We start from the raw sequence: 25183 nt of genomic DNA on the forward strand, positions 1-25183 counted from the left end.
AGGCATTTTGAATAGCTTGAGGTAAATCTTTTCTATCAGTATAAATTAAGATCTAATGAACAACAATATGAAAAAGAAATCAGCCTAACAGAGTTAGGACATATTACCAGAAACAACTAGTTTTCCTTTCAGCTGTCAGCAGGCAGGACAGACTAATGAGACATTGGTTTTCCTTGTCAAGCTCAGTACAATTTCCAACCCCCTCCCTTTTTCATTGTACTTCCTCTATTTTAAACTAATCTGCCCATACAGAGAAACACTACATGGTACATCAAGTATAAACAGCCAAGACAACATGTGCCCTGAGAGTGAACTGAGCAGAACACAAGACACCAGTCCATTCTAGGTACCCTTGCAGGGTTTACTGTAGAAAAGAGTAATTGGTGCCAGATGGGCAGTGCCAAGTTGTTGATGGCCTCATGGCAGTCTTCAGCTGGGCCAGAAGATCAGCCTTTTGCTATGTTAGCCCACAGACCTGCTAAGCCCAAAGCTGCCACCGCTACAGCGCAGAGTGCAGGGGATGCGTCAGATATCTTTCCTCCTGGCCGCAGCACCTTACAACACCAGCCACAAAATAGCAATGCTCTGTTGCTGTTGTTCGATTTCCAGTTCAAACACAGCCCATAGGGAGGCTTTGTATAGTTACTAATCCCACACAGGCCCCTGCTGAAGGACTGGTAGAATGGGGAATCTATTGACAGCCATTTCACTCATAAAATGATCTAAGTTATAGACTTTCCTTGCCTCCAAGCCTATTAAATCTTATTGTTTCCTAACCTCTGACACAGGCACAAACAGGAAGCCAAAACCTTTCTAAAAAGAGGGAACAACAAAGGAATTCTAATCAGTTAACATGGAACAGAGTCTTTCTGCATAAAATCTTCTTTATAGGACACCTACCCTTCCTCCCTCTCACAGCTCCTGTCTAAATCTTCCACAAGTAATAAACCCAATTTACATTACACAGTGACCAGGCTGAGATAAACCAAAGGGTTTGGCAGGCTAGAGCATCCCTCAGCTTTCAGTCCTGCAGGTTTATTCCTCTACCACAGAGTGCTGTTACACACTGATCCAGCCCTTTCGCATCACAGCTGCATCCGCTCCCAACCATGTAGGCTGGCTCAAGGTCAGGTTTATGTAATGGGGTTACGAGAAACAACACTGAAACAGATCTTTAAGGGAACTAGATCAAGATACCTGTGACATTCAGTCCCTACTGATTTTAGTGGGAGTCCAAAGGACTAGCAAGCAGCTTCAAAAATCACCACAGTGAGCCAGGTTCTGGCTGCACAGTGCTTTCAGGTACCAAACAGAGGGTGAAGAAGAGTGCATAATGCATAAGGAAAGGTTACAATTCTCAGTATATACAAAGTACCATTAAAAAAAAAAAAATCTAAGTCCTGAGAAAACATTCCTCCCTATATTAAACAGCTAGCTGAGCATGACCGAACACTACTTAGACATAATTCATTCTCTCTCTTTATTCACATCCCTTCCTCCCCCCACTTCTCACACTAATCTAACAGTCTGGTGCACCATGTATTATTCCCCATAGGAAGTCTACCTACATTAACCTCCAGAGAGCTGCCCTGCTCCAGAAACCTGAGCTCAGAGCAGGGACTAGTTTCACTCCTCCAGCTGGCACTCAGGCAGCTTTCCCAGCCCCAGAAGGAAACAAAGTATTCCAGCAACACCTTCTACAGATCAAAGTGGAACCAGCAAACACATAGTCCCAAGCTGCAGCATTTTCACTCGTTACCTTCTCATACAGGCTAAGACCAGTTAACACTAGAGTCACTGCAGCTGTGGCCAATCTAACCCACCTGCATGGGACCACAGGCTCTTGCTTTCTCGTGGCCACTACGAGATTGCTTCATCTTGGCCTCTTGAGCTACTAGCCAGAGCAACAGAACCCTCTCAGGTATCACCCATGGCATGTGCCCTAGTTTGTCAGGGTGACCCTGTCTTTTGTGTGTGTGCCTCTGACACAGCTAGACTGAAAATACAACTCTCCACTGAGGGAAAATGGGGCAAAAGGAAAGCACTGACTACAACCTTGATGCTGTGGGATCACATTCTGTGGTTTTTTAAAGCTGGAATATAGCTAGATTTACGTGTATATACAGTACAGTAGCAATTTGATTGAAGGAAAACTCATGTAGCTCATGAATTAGCTCCAAATTCAGCAATTTTTACACCCATGCCTATATAATTGCTTTGAAAGTTATACATGTCCAAAAGCATCTTAGCAAATCAGGGGGCTCTTAAAAGAACATTTAAAACCAAAAAGTAAATATATTAAATATCAGTCCTTGAAAAATACCGCTCAGCAGCAGTGACTGAGTTTATTCCATGAAAAGAGACATCTTCCTACAGCAAAAAGAATAAAGAAAGACATTGTCTCCACAAAATGAGTGGAAGTAAGGACTGAACTTCGAACACTAGGTTACATTTCCTTATGTGCAGGGTAATACCTGCAATTTAAAATTAAATTCTGTTTTGCATTTATTTCAGTTGTCCTCAATGAGGTATTTCAGAAGGCAGGTTCTGCCAGCCAGATCTCTGTTCCACGTTAATACTGTAGTGGTGGTTAGGAGCCCCACTGGTCAGATGCTTCCAGCCCTGCGCTAGGAGCTGTGTGAACTGAGGCAGCCCTTTTACCAACATGTTGCAACCTCTGTTATGCAAGTGACAACAGGCAGACACAAACACACAGGTGAAGCACAAGAAAACACAATAAAGGACCAGTTGGGACCACTGCCCTTCAACCTGCTTTTCTCTCAGACTGGACTATCATCCTAAAACATAAGTGCAATCTAGTACTTTAAGGATGCTGCAAGAGAGAATGTGGGGTCGTCTGAGGAAAAATATACTTGAAAACTATTGTGTTCCTCTAGGACATACCTTGAGCAGGTATACTGAAGCAGATCTTCTATTTGTCTGATAATTGACTGACATGTACATCACAAACAGAGCCCCTTTTCCCACTGCTAGTGAATCAGTTCTCAAAAAAAACCCAAACCAAAAAAAACCCACCTCTTTTTCCTGGAAGGAAAGTAGTCCATAGAGAAGCAGGATGTGCAGAAAGTTAGCCTCCAGGAGTAACCCAGAGACAAAGCTAGCCAAAGAGAAGAAAGGAGTTCAATTATGCTCTTACATTGACATTAATGGAATTTGAATTAGGTCCAGCATTAGAAAAAAGTAGCTCTCCAAAGCACTGGTAGAGCAAACACTGTTGCCATAACTACCTCACTTCCAGAAGCATGCCAATTTAATTTCTACAGTTAAATATTTACAGAGTAGATTGCATGTTTTCAGGAGTTGCAGAAGCTGCTTGTAGAATGCAAATGTGCAGTCCTGTCTCCAGGGTCCTCAGAGGTTTTCCAGAGTCACTCCTCATCCCCTTACTTCATTGCTCCCTACACACCTAGTTATCTATCAGGAAGGAGGAACAGGAGGGAGGACAAGCCAGGAGCCGAGCATATCCACGGCGCAGGCTGGGAAGGGACTGCACCCGCAGGACACGGTCCCACAGCACCTGAGCAAGGCAGGACGGCAACAGCCACAGGTCCCACTGACAGCCCAGGCCTCACCAGACCGCAAGAGGCAACGAGTCGGAGCCAAGGTCAAGTGAGTCTGGATGAGCAGGGGACAAGGCTGGACGTGGCTGTACCTGTGGCACAGCTTTGGCAAGGACCGAGGACTGGCCTGACTGCACGGGGGGCTCTTGGCCATGGGCACAGGTCCCAGGCAGGCTGGTTTGGGCAACAAATGCCTGCTGGTGCACCCGGAATACAGCACTGCCCTTGCACCAAACTGCTCTGAGACGCTTCTACCAGCCATCACCTAAATTACTCCGAACAACTCTAAACTTTAATTCGACATCAGCTATATATGACTGCAGCAATTGATACTTGTTGGAGTCATCCACACGTCTATAGAACCACTGAATTTTCATGCTGTTTTTGCTTCCTCCCTCTCACAGTTCTGACACCGAATAAACTTCCAATAATTAAGAAAAAACAGGCCTGCAAAGTTCTTACAATGAAATCTAGTCCAGATGCATGGAAGTAGATCCTCTGCACACCAGGTGGAATAGTGTATTTTGGATATCTAAGCTGTTCCTAAAGACTTTCAGCAATGAGAAACAGTGCAGTCTTCAAGAAAATGTATTCTTCGCTGTCTATACCATTAAAATACTTTTAAAATCTGAAACAGCTTCTGGTACTCCCCCATGACTTAACTTTAAAGAAGTATGGACTCAGATGCATGACTGTGCTTTAAATAAGTGCATGGCCAGTTAACATGGCACATCAGATGCATAGCTAACAATTGCAGTGGTATTATGGTTGCAGATTTCAGCCCCATAAATAGTCTCTATCAATATACTGTGACAAGAATTTTGCACACGTATAATGTTTATCCAGCTTGATGCCAATTTGTCCCTTGGGAAGAATGACAGGCAGAGTCACTTTAAGATGAAGCCCTACATTATGAAATTTTTCAGGGTAGAAACTTTGTTATTGTCTAGTTTGCATATGTAAATAATGCATTACAAAATCCTTTACTTAACTTCCTTAGGAAGGACTGAAGAGTGTGAAGTCAGGGATCCTACTTAAAGCCTTCACTCTCCACCCATTTCTGCTCCAAGGCGGCACCCGAATGCCACAAAATTCTCATCCAGAATAAAAGTTCACTTTGGCATCATCAGTCAGACGATATCACTCACAGCACCATGGGATTTAAGAAAGAAAGTATGTTTACCTTGACAGGTGACCACATTACTTTGAGGCATATGGTAGTCTGACTCTTTTAATGTTGCTAGGGTCTCCCTTACATGTTGGGTGCTGACCATTCCAAATTGGTTCAGATGGAAGTTATCTTAAATTAAAACTATGTTCAGTCCTAAGAAACAAGTTTTGTTTATTAAAAAATAAAACATCTTGAAAATACTTTCACAAGCATATATATACATACATAGAGACTCTATGGGTTTAGTCTTTTGGACTTAAAAAACAGGCTTATCTCTGTAATCTTAGAAATAAAAAACATAGTGTTTCAAATCACAGAAATCACACATCAGCAAAGTCACACATCAGCAGTAATATTTACATCATTACATTTGGTGCAAATTCAACACAAACAAAAAGGTAAACCAAGCTTCAATAAAAACAAAATTATTTTTAAAATGTATATTCTAATTAGAGGCAATAAAAATAATCTTAGAAGGTTAAAAATTATTCTGTTCTAGGTTGAACACTATTGGAGAAAAAAATTGTCAAAAGCAGCAGACTGTCATATTGGTTTTTCAGTTACCTCAAGGGTTGAATTCGCATTTCCCTAGAATACTACCATAAATAATTATTATTCATTGCTTGCTCCAGACATAACCCAAACTAGTACATTGATTACTTGAAACGAACAAGTTAATTCAATATTGCAGAAATGCCAACTGTTAATTTATTTTGCTGTTCTTGATTTCAATGGGATTCTTGGAGTAAGGAAAGTAGGGTTGTATCACTAAATGCTGATAAAATTATAATATTTGAGACTAGTTTAAGAAAAAAAGGAAGAAAATCTCCATGATGTGCTTCTATTGAAAGGTCTCATTTGCCTGTGCATAATGTGCTAGTGATGTTCAGAAACCAACAGAAGAGGTACTACATTCAGAAGTTGATTGCAAAAGTCTAAACAGGCTGTTGGCCTACAAATACAGCCAATGCTAAAGTTTTTACATCTGCTTAATACTGTGCCATAAGAATCCTTCCTTTGGATAGCCACATCCCCAAAAGAACTAATCCTAGTATATGTGCTAAACATGGTGGTCAGACATCTTTCTTACATGACACTGAAAGCTCTAAACAGCAAACTAAACACCTTTTACTCTGGGCTGTTCCATTCTGGCTTTAGAAATATGAATAATGCTTCATTCTTCTGACACAGCTATCAGATGTATACAATGGATTTTACTGAGAAGAATAAACTCAAGCCCACAGCTCCCTTATGAGGTAGGTAAGTCAGATTCTTTCCATTTTAAAGCAGAAAATTGAGGCACTGTTCAGTTAAGTTCATGACACTGCTTGAACCCAGTCCTCCTCCCCAGATCACACATAAAAATTAATGAAGTAATACAGGTATACAAATGGATCGGTATTCCTATCAAAATATATAAACTTTACCTGTAACAGTTTACTTCATTCTATTGAAACACTTGGGGGGGGTAGGGGGAGGGGGAATGCCTGATAAACGCAGTATAATAAAGTCTGAAAAGGAAAACATTATGATAATGGTTTTATAAAAACCTGAGATGAATCCTTGATGGAGTCAATTCATTTTGTGTACAGAATCTCACAGACTTTTAAAAAAACATGAAAAATGAGATCATCCGATAACACTGTTGGACTGAGGCTAATGTTGCATTTGATAATGGGGCAGATTTGAAAGTATTTACTGAGCTGGCTGCAAAAACTCTGATGTGAACACAGCTTCTGCATAATCCTCACAAACATCCTGCAGTTCTGCTGCCACATCACTTAGGGCTTCTTCTGTTAGTTGCTCTGCAAGACTGAGGGAGAGGGAGGGAAGAAAAGGAAAAAGGTTCAGAAAGTCAGGTTTCAAATTCCAGTAATTCATTTCATTGATATCAATGATTTGATTTGAAAAAGCAAATACTCATGTTTTTTTTCATTCTTTCTACTGCTTAGCCCAAAAAAAGATCTGATATGTGTTCTGGTATGTGTTGTATAAGATATCAGAAATTCTTTCCTCAGACTGGTTCATAGCAAAGGACATACTTCAGGCTTAAAAGTGTTGAGGCATCTTGGTTGCTTCCTTTTTTCAAACTACTAATTTTGCTTTGGGAACAAGAGTTAACATACTATGGTGCTCATCCAAAGGCCACTGAAGTAAATGGGAAGCTTCTTATTGATTTTAGCTGCCACTGAATCAGGCATTACTGACAGCAATAAAGTTTAAGGAAAAGTGAGATGAGAAATTTCAATTTTCAGTGATCTCTGGACCACAGCAGATGTTACAGAAGGATTAACATTTTTATTTAGTTACCCTTCTAACTAAAGGGTAGTTTTATTTTAGTGTAAGAACACAATTGTTTACTGGCCTCTTGAAAACTTCTCTTCAGTTGTGCATGTATCCTAAATTATCATAAAGTTAGTCTTTCTAAGACCTTTTGAGCATAGCATGGGAGTGTTTCTTTTAAACGTTGTGGGAGACTATTTTATGTAAAAAGATGTATAATGCCCTCTGGTGGTAAGAGTAAGTCAATGAAGTATGCTGGATATCAGATAGCATCTGTAGTTTGATTTCAAGTAACAACATGTTATCAGGCAAATGGCAGCAGTGGAATTCAGCTGTCAGGAGAGATTCGCTGCCATTTAATCCATCTGCCAATCCCAAGAAGGTGCCAGTCCTTGAACTACACAGCCTCACTCCGATTATAAAAAGGAGCACAGCTCAGAAGGCAGAATGACGGTACTGAGAACTGACAAGGCATATTTCAGTGGTTTAGTTCACCAGATTCAAATACAGTGGTCTAACCACAGTTATTAAAACATTTGCCTACTTATCCACAGTTGAGCAAAACCATCACCACACATGATTAACTTCACACATGCAAGTCATCTGAAATATTGCAGGACCTGTTCCTGGAAACACTGATGCAGATGCCAAATGTTACTCAAATGAGTTGATTTAAATACATCAAAAATGTGTGCAGAAGTTTAAAAACCCTTGACAATTAAGCCTGATGTCCAATCTGCCAATACAGATAATTATGGCAAACCACTCCATCTACAACCACTGAAGTCAGATTTTGTAATTCTTTCTTAAGAGTCCAGAGTTTTCTTCTTTCATTCCTCTCCTCCCATAGTCGGAAGTCTTCTAATTTCCACTCTGCAGGGAATTAATGACCCCTCTATGCCAACTCATGTTGTGCCAGTATTTCTTCAGTTCTGAAAGAACAGGACTAGCAAGGTTCACGTTCAGCCTGTATTTCCATGCTTTTTTGGGGCTGGGACTTTACAAGACCAATAGGTGATTTCTGAAATATCTTGTACATATTTAAAATGATTTCTAGGCAATTATAGGCAATCACTCAAGAAAAGTGCAAGGAAATGATAACCAGTGATATAATTTAGTTGCTATACCGGGTACTGAGCAATCAAAATACTTATTCAAGCTTCAGTGCAAGGGTGGGTATTTCAGCTTACATTGCCCTGCTTGCTGAGCAGACATTAAGTGTGACAAACAATTTTTCTTTGCCAGGAAGTGAACAGCAGAGAGACTGTTACTTACAGCTTCTTCACCTCCTGTATTTGTACTAAGGGATGGTAAGCCACCTATGTCACACCTCCTGCAGTGAGCTCCGTGAAGCATGAAGACTTGTGGAAGAGAAAGCACTGAAATCGGCGCTAAGGCCAGTGGTCTCTTTTTAAAGAATATCTACTGTTGTTCCATGAAACACCAACTTTGTAATTCCTCTCCACAAAGATTAAAATTTGCACAATTGTTTACAGTGCTTTATTTCTTTTTCACTCAAAAAAAAGAAAGTTATTTTGTTTTCCTTCAATTTACCTGTTGATGATAGTCTTCTGAAAATAATTTCAGTTACCCTGTATTTTACATAGTTGTTTTTGTGGTAACACCATAGAAAGATGTGAAAATAATCACTCCTCCAGGACATGCTGCTCCCATATCCTTTCGTTTTATCCAACTACCTTAAAAAATCCATGAACACCAAGTTCCAGCAGAGAAACAGTCCAATAGCTGACTGCTTGTGGCTTTCAATTTGGAATTTAAATGGCACCCTCCCCACTCCTTTCCTGAATAAGGACAGAAAAACCTGTTCATCAGCTGATACATTCACTTCAAAAACACGAAGATAGTTCATATACCTCTCAGCGATCTGCCATGGATTGAAACTGCCTACTGCCTCATGTGAAATAAGCTTTAAGTGATGCTTGTATCTGCTGTTATAATCCAGGATGCTCTGGAGCATATGCTTTGGCACAGACAGACATACACAGCACTCCTTCTGCAGAGAATTCCGAGTCAAGGGCTGCAGAATGTCATTTCCAGTCTGCAATTTCTCCTCTGCTTCTTTGTTTTCCTCAACATCACTGAAAAGATAAAACAGTTGTTAAGCAAGAACTAGATTTTCAAGTATCTTTTTGAAGGATCAGAAAATCTCTTCAAATAGTAACCATCATTTTCTGTAATGAAAACACTATAATGAAGACACACAGCTCATACGCACCACAGTTTAATGGAAGGCCAAATATTCTACTTACTTGCCATCAAAAACTTTTTCAAATAAAATATTCACTTCTGGCTCTGTGTGTCCAATTAATTTGGTTATCTGAATTGGATGAGGAGATGTAGGTCTTTTAGCTATTGTTGCAATTTGTTGTTCTAGAAGGAGGAAAATAACATTTAAAATTGTTTTTTTTGGAAGAGAAAAACTACATTTACTGCAGGTAAATCCTCACAAAGACTTTTGTTTCTTTTAAGGGGAAGTCCTTCAGATAAGTAAAGTATTGAAGGTGACAAGCCCCTAAAATGTAAATTCAATGTAGGATTTCCAAGAGCTTGGTGTATTAAAGCTGAGCATTTTAGAAATCCTATCTTTAGTATAAATAGTTTGTTGTGTCAGTGGGTACTTCTAGAGAAGAGAAAGAAAATACCACTCTAAAATGAGTGTAGTCTATTAAGCTTGGCAGTAGATCCAAGACATGGAAAAAAAATCCAACAAGACGTGGGCTAAGTCTTTACCAGTCTTACTGTGAGATTTTTCCAACTGGTGTAAAAAACCCACAGTTCCATTAAAGTCAGTATGTGATCAGACACTCAGCTTGGAAGATCGTGTAGCTTCACTGTTGTACTCAGTCAAATAGTACAATAAAGAACAGAGCAGGGGGATGGGAAAAGCGATAAGCATAAGTTATCCTTATTAGCATGCCACTGTGGCAAACAATATTGAAGTATGTACATCTATGTATGGGAAACATCAAACTATTGTTTGGAATGCTACCTTTCATTAGTGAACAGTTTTCTACTAATATTACTTAGGTCCCTCTCAATTAAAAATTTAATCTGATGTGAAAAATAAGTTATCTCTTTAATCTGAAGTACTTTACATTCTTTAATTTATTTTTCTATCCAATAAAAACAAGCAGGAAAAATGTGATTAATGTGAACTGGAAGCATCCAAATTGTGGGTTTTTTTCAAGGATTAAATACTTTTTGCTGAAGGACATTGCATAATGAATTCTGTACAGAAAAATCCAGATTTTCTGAGGCTGTAAAAATTAAACTTGCATGTACACTGCAAGATCTAAAAACAGTATCACCATCACTTGAAAGGAATAAGGAAAGAGAAAAATCTTCTAAGCTTAAGTAATTTAATATTATCTTCTGTGTCTGCCAGAAAAACCTTAAACTGTTATGGATTCACTGCTACACTAATATTTACCTAACATTTACTCTTGAACTCTAAGCCATTTAAACTGATAGTTTATTAAAACAAAGGAAAGAAAATGGGAGAAGCAAACTAGAAGATAAATATCTGCTTGCTCCTGCCTAAAGAAATCAACAGTAGGAACAAACAGACTTTTTCACTATACCTTACCTCAGCCTGTGAACTGTTATGAATAATTTTGAATTAATCAGCATGAAAATGATTACTGCTAAGTAATAAATGGTGTTTCAAAGGAATCAAGTCACATGAGAACACACTAAATATTCTTTTCAAGATTAAGATTTAGATTTGCCAGTCCTTTTCTCAAAACTGAAGACAGGCAAGTCATGAAGAGCTTAACAAGAAAAGAAGTGAAGTGGCTTTAGGATAACTCACTGCAGATATGTCTTCTGCAGTGAATTCAAGTAGCTTACAGATGAATTGGGAGTGTAGGTACTTATGGAATATCATCTTCACTGCACAAAAATTACTACTCACATTTTGGTAGAAAAGAAAATATCTAAGTTAAGGAATGACAAATGCCTAGAAAATGGACAACATTCAAACTTTACATGTGATGATTGGAAGTATGTGTTAAAGATTCCTATCCTTCAGCTAAGTTGCACTAGCAGTGCTTTCCATCCAAATGCAGCCCCAATAAAGGCTTGCAGAAAATGATAGACTGTTCTCAGAAGAGATCCTTCCTTTTTAAAATACTGATTTTAGAACTATATTTCAGAAACAGTCCTCTGAAAGGAGCAGTTATAGTAAAAAATGTGTCTGGATGGTGCTATTTCATCACATATAATCCAATGATTTTGATCTCAAAACATCTGAATTTAAAGATACAGATTACAGGAAAACCAAGTTGCATTAAAAAGAGACTTACCCATTTTGTCCTCCTGGCCCCAGAACTCAGAATCACTGTACACAATCCGGGTGAATCTCCTGCGTACAGCCTCCTGGTATCTCTGGTTTTGAACATACAAAATTAATCAATCAACACATACTTAGCAGTTCAGCTGTACTAGTTATCACCCAATAGGAAAGCAGGTCATGATCCTCCTTGGTCAAAGTAGGCTTATTTTGCCTCGTTAACGTAACACAGAAAAGGTTATTTTGCCTAGTTCACATAACACAGAAATCTGAAATCACAGATAATAATCTTGTTCAAATTGCCATACTTGAAGACTCAACTAGTTGCCAGTACCATGGCAACTCCTCCCGTTTCAGCAGTTAGCCAAACAACTGAAGGGCCCTCATGCTGTTCCTCCCTTACCAATAGTGAATTCAAACTTATGCTTAAGTGCCTCATGTGGATAAGGACACTGCACAATGTAAGCTTCACGCTTCCAACTTACGAATGGATCTCTAGAAGTAAATGGCACTAAACTCAGTAGTTCTAAGTTATGATAAATTTCACAGAACAGGAAGGTTGAAATAGGACTTCAACCAAAAACTATGGAAAAGCTGGTCAAAGAAAAAATTTTTAAGAAACCAATATATAAGAAAGTTCAAGTCAAGTAAGTTATAACCTCATGAATATTTACATAGAAAGATGGATAAATAAGGACAGAGATAACCATGTATTTTTGTCTGACTTCCCCATGTTGCCCTGTAAAATATGCTAGAGCATATTTCCTCAAGACACTCATGCTACTAGAATACTAGGATCATGTATCACAAAAAAAAATGGAAAAAAAATTAATTCATAAACATTTAAATACTTTCCAATCTGTGAGACTATCAAAATAATCACCATACTGATTCTCCCATTCACATACAATGATCTAAGCCACAAAGTCTTGAGGTGGGAAGCAAACTCAGGTCTACCAACACTAAAGCTAGCAATAAAACCATTAGGGCAAACATTCTTCTATTCTTACATGTTTTGCTGAAGTGTAAACTCCTTCCACGTCTTTCATTTCATACAACGATCCAGTCAGACCTTGCTTCATTTAAGAATGTAGATACTTACAGATATTACAATTTATGGACAGTAAACGAGAAACTGGCACTAATGAGACCAACCAACAGAGAAAATCTTACTTCAATTTCTTCCATTCTTTGCAACATTGAATCCAGACTATGTGTGTCAGCCATAGGCAGAGCCTCGGTCTGGAGTCTCTCATGCTGCTCCATACTCCACAGTTCCCGAGCAGTATCTTCCAAAAGATCATCCAATAGCTTTTCACTCAGAATATCTGCATTTGCTGCAACCTCCTATTTAAAACAAACAAACACACACACAAAAAAGTACACAGCCAATGCAAGAAAAAAAAAAAAAAAAAAAGAAAAAACACCCACAAAAAACAACTGGGGGAAAAGAATGCTTCCAAATCAAACATTTCTTACAGCAGCTTATGGAAATAATCCAATTGTCATTTCAACTTTTCCCTTCAATGAAAATCCAAACAAATTTTTGTTTTCCTTCTACCCACACAGTAAGCCAAATCAATAAAAACAGCTTAGTATGTTCCTACCAATAAAATCAATGAATATGGAAAAAGCTTGCTACACACCTATGTTCCCAAATTGAAGGTGAAACTGTCACAGGTTCAGACATCACCCAGGAATTCAAGAAAGTGAAATGAAGGCCCTCATCTTATGAAACACTACACACACATTTAACTTATCACACAGGAACAGTCTCACAGCAGCTCCAGGTGGTAATGAGTAAATATATAGGGTCCAGGCCACAGCTGTAGGTTTCAACTGTATTCAATTTTACCAGTTAGCTGTGGTACAATATCACTATTCATTTACCTGTATTATTTTATGTGAAAACATTTTTAACCCCTAAGCAACTTTATGCATTCAAGGTCACACCAAGCAAAAAATATACAAAAGAGGTGATGTTGGAAGGAGCTTTCTCATTGTTTCATAATGTGTATGGTTACAAAACAATACTTTAGAAGGCACACATGCTTGTAAAGATGTGGCTTATGTAAGTTGAAATTGCTAAGTTTGGGAAATCAGTACTACTTTTCCAGATGCATTCTGCTATATGGCAAAGATAAAAATTAGCCTTAAATGTCAAACAGCTTTACCTATAACATACAGACAGAATATACCTTCTCAGCTGCATGAGTTAAAAGGTGGTTTATAAATGAAGAATCCTTCAAATGACAGTTTGTTTCCAAGGAGAGATGGATCTTCCAAATAAAATGTAAATCCTCTCATGATAATCAAGTTTTCTGTATTATTAGTCATTAATATTACCAGCTGAAATTTATTTAGGCATCAAATATGGTATTATAAGAATTATTGAAGTAATCTTATCAAGTCCAGTCATGTTCAGCATGGACTGTTACGACCATTCAAAAACAACTTAAAATGCATCTACCTGACAAGAAGCTAACCAAATAAAATTTAATGCAGTTTTGCAAAACTTCATTACAATAATTCAAGACCCACATACTGAAATGGAAATAAACTCCCCAAATGTCAAAAACTGTGTTGACTACATAAATATGACTTGCATTAAGTTGAAAAGAAACTGCGTGTTGCCCCTTTATAAATGTTTTACAGCTCTAAAGGCATCCTTCAAACAGTGGCATGAGCTTGACTTACTACCTGTGTCCTGTCTAACAGAGGTTCTAAGCGTTCCTGTACTGCCTTCTCAACTTTGTCTGCATGCTGGGCTGGAGAAGCACTTTGTGACCTACACAAAAAAGAAGAAATGACAATGCCATTCTGAAACTTGGTATGACAATAATTCAAAAACCCCAAACATATAAATGTACTTTTTGGGGGACTGGTTGGAGTGGGGAGAAGACCATATCAGATCTGACACCATTTATTAGCTCTTCAAAGAAAGTCATTACCTTAATTTTTGTATTTTTTTCATTTCTCCACTGTGAAGGTCACTTAGAACCTTGACTCTTGAACTTTCTGCTTCAAGCCATGCTAGTCTTCAAAAACAAAACAGTAACATAGAGGGTTAAAAAATGCACATTCTAACTACTGAAGAATAAAATCATGTGATTCTGAGTCTTAGTTTAGAAAACTTGCAAAAAACTTCAGAGAGAAAATTAGTACCAACTTTAAGACCATAAAAGCCAGGAAATTCTGCTGAGAACCAGGGATCTTCAATTATGTTTCTGCTACTGGCAAACAGGCAACTTCATGGCTATCCACAAATACTGCCTGGAGAGACGAGCTCCTGATCTTTACCATGCAGACTGCCTAATAAAGATCCAGCAGCAGGATCAGCAGTTGGATCTCCTGCTTCAACTGCCACAAACAGCAGTCCCAAAGCAAACTAAATTTGGGGAGCTTTGGTCTACAGGATGCCAAATATAGCTTAAAATAAACAAACCTGCACTCTGTTACTGGCTAGGACAAAGATACATATTTTGTCCTTCTGGAACAGGGAAATAAAATTTACCTTCTTAAAGCAGTGCTGTGAATATCCATTCTGCATACTGTGTATTTTGTCAATGCCCTGCCTAGCATAGTTTGGCCTGTGACTCCCAGAGAATACTTGGACCTGACCCGGGAAAAAGCATAAAGCTCTTAAAGCATAATGGCTCTTCCCAGGCTGTATGAATGAGGCCACTTGGTGCCAAGTGGGAAAAGAATACAACTATCTGGTAGCGAGCTGCGCTGTGCCACTTGCCTTCATGGTCTGACGGCCATGCCAAATCCAGCCTATTTACTAGTACAGATATAGCAGCATTTTCACAGGAAAGCAGGGTAAAAACGGGTGCCACTAGACTGCGAACATACCGCTTAGGTGAAACAGGTGGAGGTGTAGGGTTTGGAGGCACGCAGGGTATTCTGCTCTCCTTAACAAGTCGCTTGTTCTCTTTTAGCTGGAAAGCTATAGTTGTCTCTTGAAATCGGGCGTGCTTTCCTTGAGGCTGTACCTGTCTTGATTTTAGAGATTTCAGCATTCCCTTAAAATTAGCACAATCACATTAAAAACATACATTCCAGTTGTTGAATTTTTAAAGTATTTTGCATTCTGCTTCAGAATTTGTCTTGAAGTCATGCCTGCTGGCTTTGTTGCAGAGTTGACGTATGTGGATTTTTACAACTGATTTAAAGGGAAGTACCACTATGCCTGAAAAGAACATATGCTCAATCCTGCAACTATTATTTTTGCAAACAGTTCCAATTTTTCCAATGTTGCTCTTCATAGGGAAAAACTTCTTTTGAAATTTTCAGAACTAGACTCTATGTTAACTCCTAATAAATCCAAATAGAAGTTTTCCAAGGTAACATTTTATTCAGCCATGAAACTATAATACTGCTGTATTTATATTTGCTACAAGGACACTTAGACTAGTCCCCTCAGTATCAACTACTGAAATGCTCAACCTTCCTGCTCACAATCTTCACTGATAGCTAGATATGGGAAGCAGTAAAGTTACATATGCATGCATTACTGTATCAGATCTGACTTTTCAAGCTGAAGGTGATACCCCAAGGAAAGAAAAAAAAAAAAGGGCATTTAATAAAAAACCCCAACTATTTGCAGAATTTAGCACTTTGAAATATCCTTTAGAGAACTCATTTGTTTGCATTACAGAAGCCTCTTGCTGGTTCTAAGAAGAACTTCCCAGGAAACAGAATTTGTATTGTGAAGTTTTATAATACTTCATTGATTAAAGAAATACCTGCCTAACTTATATCCTCCTAGTAACATTAGCATTAGCACAACATTACTGCTGAGTGCATTTTTCATGACAGAGGGTGATTTCCTCCAATAAGAGGAAAATATTTCAGCTTTAATTTCGAGTTGTAAAATAAACATGCTAATTTCAAACATGAAACTAGTTTCGGTGGAAGTTTTCCTTGCTAATTCTGTTATTTTTTCTAGTTGTACAGTGCGTTTCCAAGGAACAATAACACTACTTTCAAAAAAACATTTGATAAAATAGTCATAACCACTAGAAATAATGTAGGGAGATGACGTAGTTTATCCCCCTATGCCTCCTAGATCGGAATAAAAAAAATGTGAGGAACTACAAAGCTTGACAGTGTCTTACATTATATAACAAATCCCAGAGGACAAGAAGAAAGCATAAATTCTTTTATCACTTCCATACCTGTGATTTTGCAGGTAATAACATGCTTTTCTTCTTCAAAGGGCCACTTTCTTTTTTTACAGCTCTAGCTCTCATCAATGCATCTGTGTTTCCTTGTAAAGTGGCATTTCTCTCTGGCACAGGTGGGTCGTTTTCTTCTCGGAATTTATTGTGTATATGAGCACAACTGTTTGCCTTCTGAACTGCTGAAATATTTGCAACATGTCAATGTTTATCTGTATCAAAAATAATAAACTTTCAACTGTAAGTTGAAAGGGGCAAGAATCATCTTTATTTCTACATTTGATACTTCTGTTATGCTAGCTATACTTAATCATGAACTTTTAAGCGCTATCATAAATTAAAAAAAACAAATAAAAAAAGAAAAAAAACCCCTTGTATTTCCTGACAAGTATTAAATAAATTGTCTTTCTTACGCTGTTTCAATGAACAGGAGATTTTGCGTTTTGTGTGCATATACATATTTATATGTATATAGATATTTGAAAATACACATATATATATGAAAATCACGGGAAAGCCTTTTGGTAGTAATTGCCATATGAGGTCTAGGCAGTGATAACGAAACATTCTTTTTTAGGCAGCAAGACACGTGGAAACCATTAGATGCTTGTCAATATACTGTCTCTCTGGACTGCCAAAGCTTAATTCCTCTCATAGAATTCTTCTCGCCCTTACCTAGGGGTAAAAAGGAATACTTACTATTCTAGTAAAAACAGTATGTGGTATGAGAAAGACACCCCAAAGAAGAAAAACAATATAGGTTATATAATAATGTAATAAGCTATAATGGCTTTCACGAGGTGTCAAAATTGGTGGTAAATTTATCTCACAATACCTTCAGAAAGAATAAAGCCCACTTCCTTTCATATATGAAGTAAAAGAATAAAGTAAACCAATTCCCAATGGTTGCATGGCAAACTAGTAGTGCAAAAAACCAAAGTCCTCAGCTTAACTCTCAGTTAACATCTTTCGGTACTGAAACTGTGATTACTGTGCAGAAGACATCAACGTTAATGAACTGGTAAGAATAAAACAAAGCCACCCCTCTAAAAAGTAGAGAAGCTGCACAAACCAAGGAAATTTCTGAGCCAAGGCTTCAGCGTATCTTTTCACTGTAAACAGTTAAACAATGACAGCTTTGTTGGAGATTTGCTAACAGTTAGTGACTTTGCATTTAAAAATAATATATTTATACAGCATTTTCTAGGCAGATATTTGGAAATATTCTGTATGCACCATTAACGTCAACTTGTAAACTGCCATTTAGGTGTCTGTAACTGCAGAAAAACACTCTAAGTGTAGCCCATGGTAAAAGAAATGGACAAAAATATTAAGAACATGGTGATAATAGGAATATAAAGAGGCATATAAACCTGCAGGTCTATCATATCAGGGGAACAGCTGAAAAAATGCATAACAAGGCTATGTGAATCTGATAACTACATATGGGCTGTTGCACACTTCTGACCAACAACATGTAACACACTAAAAACTGAACTGCAGATGGTAAGTTATCTGATAAAAATGTATTTAATAATTCAAAATACAAACTAGTTGAGAGACTCCTGGCAGCTGGAGGTTTTCTAGGTTCTTGTCCATGCTGTCCCTTTAAGATGAGAAGTTTGTTTTCTCCTTTTGGAGATGTAAGCTGCTTTCTGGCTGGAAATGTCTCAGTGTTCCTTGGAGATTTGCCCTGAGATGCTGAAATACATTTCTTCACTTTTTTGGGTGTTTGTTTCTTTTCCAGCAGTGAATCCAGATCCTGCAACAAATATTTAGAATTTTAATTACTCTCTCAGTAAACCTGATGTAATAATGAGAAGCAAATTCAAGAGATTTTAACTAGTTGGAACTTTTTTGGTGTTGTTTTGTTTTGTTTTTTGTTGTAGTGATGTTTCCTGATAGCTTGTTCATGCAGAAGCTTCTTGATATTATTAACTTAAATTTACAGAAAAGGCTTGCATTTTTGTATTTACAATTGGGTCCAGCAAATTTTCTGCTTGCAGCATATTCAAAAAGATATGGACACAAAGGCTACAGGCAAAAAAATAAAAATGCCCACATGACTACAGTAAGACAGACAGATACTTCTTCTGATCCAAACTTAAACAACTCTACCTCCCTTCCTATTCCCAGGCAGTTAGCACTGTTACTGTTCTCATAAGCAGTTCAGAGCAGTAAAAATAAAACCACAGCTCTTACAGTTAGAACAATATTTTAAGGAAAATAAAAAATCTTATGGCTATTTTATCAGTTGCTTTTATTAAAATTAATTAAATACTGGTTTCATAATAGTTCAGGTTACATAGGTTCTTACTTAAAATAAAATAAATCTTGTAGGTAGGAACTGCAGCGGGAAACATGAATCAGAACTTTTCTATTATACCAACAACATGTTTTAAGACATCAGATATCACTAACAAAAGCCATTTGAAGGGCATAGAGCTTAAGTAACTCTTGTAGCTACAACTTTATCTTCTGCCTGGACAATTCTGCACCCACCACCACACGTGAGTCTCAGATGCTCATCACTAATCCTGATGATGAAAGCATGCATTGCAAAACAATAAACATGTAACTTACACCAATGTATAAAATGCAACTCTTTCAGTCCTGAAAATGGACTATGAATCAGAAACTGGTGCTTTGTTACCACTATCACTACCAGTCCTCATTCTACTAGGAAAACCAATAAAGACAGGAAGAACAGCAGCAGGTAGCTTCCATGTTTAGGATGCAACTCTATTTTAGACCACCATTATTTAGAAATGTACTTACACATTCGAAAATATGGCCTTTAAAATAAACCAACCAACCAAACAAACAACAGAAAGATATTCTGCCATTTCGTGAACACACAATATAGTTTGCAGTCTCATATTTCACTACATCTTTTCTGCCTTCGCAAAAACAAAATGTGTTTTCCTACCTCAACTTGCAGCAAAATGTCTATGATAATGTCAGAAATGGAAGAATCCAATTCTAGTTTGGCAGAACAGAGAGAGAGTTGTCGAATGAGACTGCCCAGTTCCTTGTAGTGGGTAGGAATCTGCTGCTCTGTTTGATCTGTAAACTGATGGGCAAATGCCTGCAAGGCTCGTACAGCTCCTCTGTGTGCTGCTGCCAATCTGGATACTGCTCGAGACTGGAAAAATGAAAAATAAGTGCTTTCATAACTATAGCTTCTATGAATACTGATACTATTCAAAGAATTGTTGCCAAAATTTCATAGAGAAACACTCAGGCATGGGATAATTCTGATTGATATGAGGCCATTTGTGCGACAAAACCAAACAGGCATTTAAGTCATCTACTAAAGGTACTACACAACAGTACTCATATCAAGTATCATGCTAGCTTCAGATAAAATAGCCTGGTTATAACATATTCTGATGTTTCTACTACTTATGCCAACAGAGTATGGGCTTGACCCTAACATGTAACAATTACACAAACATAGAACATTCTCAATCCCCCAGTTACAGAATAAAATACAAGTGATGGAAAAGCACAAGAGAACAGACAATATTGGCCAAACACTAGGCATGATCTCAGTACTATCTTTCTGGAAGACACTGGGCAAAGAAAATCAGAAAGGAGGCTAATAAGACAGAGATATCAACAGGATGTTAAAAAAAGTAGTCAAGAGTAGAACAGTGTTACTCAGAAAAGGAAATGGAATGAAGAAGGAATTAGAACCCACATAAAAGCAGAAGACCAACAGCCTTCTTCTCCAGTTTACTGTAGACAGATAAGAACTGAGGAGAAGGAGGAAGCAGGAAAGGCTGTATCAGACCAAATAAGACATACTTCTGTAAGAATGAGATGAAAGGTGCAAGATACAAAGAAAATCTCCCTCTGGAGAGGGCTTGGGTGTACCCTAGACAATCGAACTCAATTAGCTAGAAAGCTTTCTGTCAATAAGTTACTCACAGCCTGAAGGATAATTATGTCTTACCTTTTTGGTATGTTTGATTTTATGAGCACTCAGTTTCTCTAAATCATCCTGAATTTCTTTTACCTGTTTATCAAGAAAGGGGGGGGGGGAGGAAGTCAGTCAGAATTAGCTCCGCATCTATAAATGAACAATTAATCTTCACTGCAACATCTGAGTGAAAGTCCAAATTTTCCAACAGTGATGCTCATCTCTCTGTCCAGTCATGAGAGAAATTAATCACGCCGTTCAGATCTGAACTAGAATGCCATAGAAGTTCATAGATAACCCGATCAAATTTCTTGTTTCAGTTCATTTCTGTCAAATTCATCACAATAAACTGGCTACTATACATCCCAATTTAAAATGGTAGTTCCTACCTGTTGCTGGAGTACATACAGCATCCGAGCTGACCGTGCAGCTTGTTTCTGTCTCCTAGTGCAAAGTCGTTGCTCTTCATCAGGACCTAAAATTTCTCTCTCTCTCCCTAAAAAGCATGAAATGTAAAGTTTTATGTCTTGATTTAACCTGTGAAAATCCTGATTAAGCCATGATAACAAACATAATTTAGCAATAAGCCTCTTTCATGCAGAACCAATACACAGTGTATCATATTTTGCAGGGCTCCCTTGAAGAGTAATGCAAACTAGTTATTTTAACTCTACATCACATTTCCATTTAGAATTTGACTAAACATTCTTACACAATATATCTTATTGGTTACAGCTTACAGAATTACATGACTCCTTAGTTTTATGACAAAGTTGCAGGTAAAGCACTCAAAGGTAGGAATGGTTAAACCTCCAGCTAGTTATTACAAAAGAAGCGATGCAGTGTATACTGCGGCTGGCTGGGATGGAGTTAGTTTTCTTCATAGTCACCAGTATGGTGCTGTTTTGGATTTACAACTAGAACAGTGTTGATAACACACCAGTGTTTTGGCTATCGCTGAGCAATACTTGCACAGCACTAAGGCTTTCTCTTTTTTTCAACTATGCCCTGCCAGTGCGTAGGCTGGGGGCATGCAAGAAGCTGGAATGGGGCACAGCCAGGACAGCTGATGCCAACTGATTGAAGGGATATTCCATGCCATGCTCAGCAATAAAAAATGGAGGTTTTTCGGGGAAGGTAGCCATTGCTCATTGCCCTTTGCCTGGGCATTGGGCCTACTTGTGGGAGGTAGTGAGTAACTGCCTTTGCATCACTTCTTTTGTTTTTTTCCTTCTTCTTCCTCTTTCCTTCTGTTACTAAACTATCCTTATCTCAACCCCTGAGTTTTCTTGCTTTTAATCTTTCTATGATCCACCCTGTCCCACCAGGGGGGAAAGGAGCACAAGCCTGTGGTGCTTCGCCGCCAGCCAGGGTTAGCCCAAAACGCAGTTGCAGAAAGCACATTAATCATGCTACTGCACAGCCATAAATTAGGTGAGTCAGACTTGTGAAATGAAATTTTACCAGCTGTTGCCCCCTTTCTCATCACTGATAAGAATATGGCTAATTATGATACTGTTTTTTGTAGTCTGAATATCTAGCCAACAGGCCTACAAACACCAGTATTTTTTCACCCACGTTATTAAATAGCCTACCATTCATTTACTATCATTGCAGGTTGGATTGGAACTCGCCACAAACTGTCAGAGATAATAAACCCTCATATTGCTTAAACTGGCTAGCCATTCTAGCTTTTATTTGCTTTTCAAAAAACTAGATGGTTCTCAAAATTCCAGAACTGAATATGGATTCCAATCCAAGCCAAAAATCAGAAAGAAAAACAAATCAACAAACTACTGTACATTTATATAACATAATTATTGTTCAGTCTTACACCTTTTTTAGTCAGTTCTTCAATTTTCTGGACATAGCTCCTCAATTCTTTTTGCAGCCGTAGGACCTCCTGCACATTTTTATCTTCTGTTTTGTTTACATTTGGCTTGGGGTCCAGTCCTGTGTCATGGGTGGGTGGAGAGTCCAAAACAGCTGGTATTAGCTTTCCCTTCTTTGGCGTGTAGAGATAAACTTTAGCACCAGAGGTGGTAGTCTCCACTTTGGAAGGCTGACTGAGTTTCTGCTGATAATTCAAGCAAGTTTGAGACTTCAGTGCATTCTTATTTTCTGGACCTTCAAATACCTCAGTCTTCTGCTGGTGTGGCTTCTGGGCCAACAATGGTTTATTGACAGCATCTCCAAACACTTGCTGTTTAACTTGCTCTTCAAGATGTCTTCGCTTTATGTCCCTTTTGGCTAGCTGAATAGCCAATTTTAGTCTCTCTTCAGATACTGCTGAAAAGATGCCAGAGCTTCTTATGCTGGGGTCCTCGCTTCCAGCTAGATTTCTCTGATCATTGGATGCCTTCAGTTTTTCTATTATAATTGGACGGGGATTAGAGAATCTGAGAGCCAAGTTCTCTGGAAGTGCAGGAACATTTCTATTAAACTGGAGCTGTTCCAAAGTGTAAAAAAAAGCTGGCGTTACACAGAACACTTTACACAGGTGACATACCTCTAGTGTATATCAGTAAGGAAAATGGATGCTCTTTCATATTAGAATGTATTCTGTCATGATGGTACTTCTTCAAGGCATGCAAGGTATTCTGTCCACTCAGACAAATGCCAGTTTTCAAAATTATTTTGAATTAAGCACTTAGATCATCTTGTAAATAACATTAGGTACTTACCTGCAACTTAGCGTGGGCACCTTAGGGAGGGTACACACATTGAAAAATCTGCTCCAAAGTGACTGGGCAATGGACAGTGAATGCCATTATAAAGAATTTTTTTTTTAAGAGTTCTGACAATGAAATTAATGAGTTATAAGAACAATTAACATTAGTAATAGAAATGGGTAGGATTATATCATACTGGTTTAGTAAGGCAGTACTAAATTTACAAAGGTAACAGAAGGAGAAATGGAAAGCTGAAACATGGTACCACAATAAAGTTTCTAGGTACTGTTTCCATGTAGTAAAGTAAGAGGTTAAGATAGTGTATTGATTTAAACTAGGATAGACTTAAATTTCTTTATAGTAGCTGGTATGGTGCTATATTTTGGATTTGTGATGAAAAGAGCGTTGATAGCACACCAATGTTTTCAATATTGCTGAGCAGTGCTTACACAGAGTCCAGGCCTTTCCTGCTTCTCACACCACCAGCTTTTGCTTTACCTATTAAACCGTCTTTACCTCAGCCCATGAGTTTTCACGCTTTTACCTTTCCAATCCTCTCCTCCACCCCACCACAGGGGAGTGGGCAAACGGCTGTGTGCTTAGCTGCCTACTGGGATTAAATCACAACAGACAGATAAATAATATTTAGACGTAGTTTCTGATCTATAGCCTTACAAAAGGACAGTGTCAAGATTATGCATGATAGCATCATGAAAACAAGTATGAAGATTTGACACCCACTAGTGGGCTGTCTCAGAAGTAGGTCATAACCATCTTTTTTGTAACGATCACAAATTAAAACCAATTCAGCACTGCTGCAGAAGTCAGATAATACCTGTGTTTGTAAAGCCTTTGCTTCATTCCTGTATAGCTGAGTAGCAAATGCAAATGTAGCATCAGACATCGTTGGCTTGCTTGGTCCCATCACATTGGCTTGATGCTCAAAATCCAGTTATTTGTCCTTTGCTTACAATTACAACTATGAACATAAGAACAACCATACATTATTTCTGCCTCTCAAAAGCAATCCCAGGTCTGATGTGAATAACAGATAGAAAATCAACCTGAGGAGCCACGTAGAAATGGAAAATGTATTGTGTATTCACACAGGTGGTCCACAAAATTGACAGTATAGTCCCACCATTTAAAGCAAAATTTACAATTTATATCCTTCTTTTACACACCCCAACGGAGAGCTGAGGAGCACCGTTACAGACTATGAGGCTCACGCTACGAACCGTAAGAAGACTGCTGCAGAACCTTTATAGCTATTACTTGCCTACAAGGGAAATAGGTGACTGCAGTAAGAAAAGACAACAGACTAGCAAGGTAGCCTAAGGCAGTGCTCAAGGCAGCGCTCAAGGCAGCCAGGTCTGTACAAGTTAGTGTCAAAGGAAAACTGATCAAGGGCACGCTCACAACCTAAACTTCTTCACAGAGAAGCATTTAAAATAAAAGCGATGCGTGGAGACAGTCAGAAACTTAAGTCTCCATCACCTGCCTCTGAGAACTGAAAGACGAGTAGGACCCGACACATAACGCTGTTAAAACTTTCTATCGCGACTGAACCACAGACTTTATCTCCGCGCCTCAGCTCAGCCGCAGGCACCTCTCTTCTGGCCTCAGGCGACCCCGAGTCCTAACGCCTGCTTGGCCGTGCCTGCCGACAGTTTTGGTTACGACGCGCCCCTCGCGAGGGGAGCTCCCCTGCGGTGCGACCCCCCTCCAGCCGCCCGCAAGTCAGACTCCGGTGGCCGACCTACCTCGCCCCCCCCCGCCCTGTCGGCGACAGCCCGCTGCGGCCGCTCCCGCCCCCGCGGCCCGCCGGCGGCCTGCTCCCCGCCTCGCCCTCACAGCAGCCCGCGCGAGCGGGCGGGCGAGACCGGCACCGCCGGGCCGGGCCGGGCCGCCCGCCCGCCCTCCCTCTTTTCCTTCACGGCAGCGGGCGGCCCTGGCCCACGCCAGGACCTACCGGGACGCCGTTCAAACCCGCTCCTGGCAACCGCGGCCGCAGAGGCCGCCGGGAAGCGGCGAGGCGGCCTGGGCGGCCCGGAAC

At 39.0% G+C, this 25183-nt stretch overlaps 1 protein-coding gene across 8 annotated transcripts; it reads right to left on the bottom strand.

Annotated features, from left to right (window-relative positions):
- Positions 1-4994: 4994 nt before the first annotated feature.
- Positions 4995-25182, bottom strand: KIAA0753 (KIAA0753 ortholog). 8 transcript variants are annotated; one of them, XM_049803092.1, is made up of 16 exons: positions 25100-25181; positions 23963-24106; positions 22292-22904; positions 20845-20951; positions 20489-20551; positions 19460-19675; positions 18082-18292; positions 16528-16712; positions 15203-15372; positions 14299-14385; positions 14045-14135; positions 12521-12694; positions 11361-11442; positions 9306-9426; positions 8910-9134; positions 4995-6565 (listed from the first exon to the last, which is right to left on the bottom strand). In XM_049803092.1, the coding sequence occupies exons 2-16, from the start codon at positions 24050-24052 to the stop codon at positions 6448-6450; spliced, it is 2553 nt and encodes an 850-aa protein (XP_049659049.1). In that variant the 5' UTR covers positions 24053-24106; positions 25100-25181; the 3' UTR covers positions 4995-6447. The 8 variants fall into 8 exon arrangements, with proteins under 8 accessions (XP_049659049.1, XP_049659050.1, XP_049659045.1 ...); XM_049803093.1 differs by having other exon boundaries at positions 14048-14135; positions 25100-25180; XM_049803088.1 differs by lacking the exon at positions 4995-6565 and having other exon boundaries at positions 6576-9134; positions 16528-16709; positions 25100-25182.
- Position 25183: the final 1 nt, after the last annotated feature.

Source organism: Accipiter gentilis, chromosome 6 (assembly GCF_929443795.1).
Source record: "Accipiter gentilis chromosome 6, bAccGen1.1, whole genome shotgun sequence".
NCBI classification, from domain to species: domain Eukaryota; kingdom Metazoa; phylum Chordata; class Aves; order Accipitriformes; family Accipitridae; genus Astur; species Astur gentilis.

What these genes read in the sequence shown, in the direction of transcription:
- KIAA0753 (XM_049803086.1), bottom strand. Translation starts at nt 24,052, where the DNA reads ATGGGACCAAGCAAGCCAACGATGTCTGATGCTACATTTGCATTTGCT. An exon ending in AAATCAAACATACCAAAAAG is followed by an intron (nt 19,676 to 20,488) that starts GTAAGACATAAT and finishes TCATTTTTCCAG; the next exon opens with TCTCGAGCAGTATCCAGATT. An exon ending in TATTACCTGCAAAATCACAG is followed by an intron (nt 15,373 to 16,527) that starts GTATGGAAGTGA and finishes GCTAATTTTAAG; the next exon opens with GGAATGCTGAAATCTCTAAA.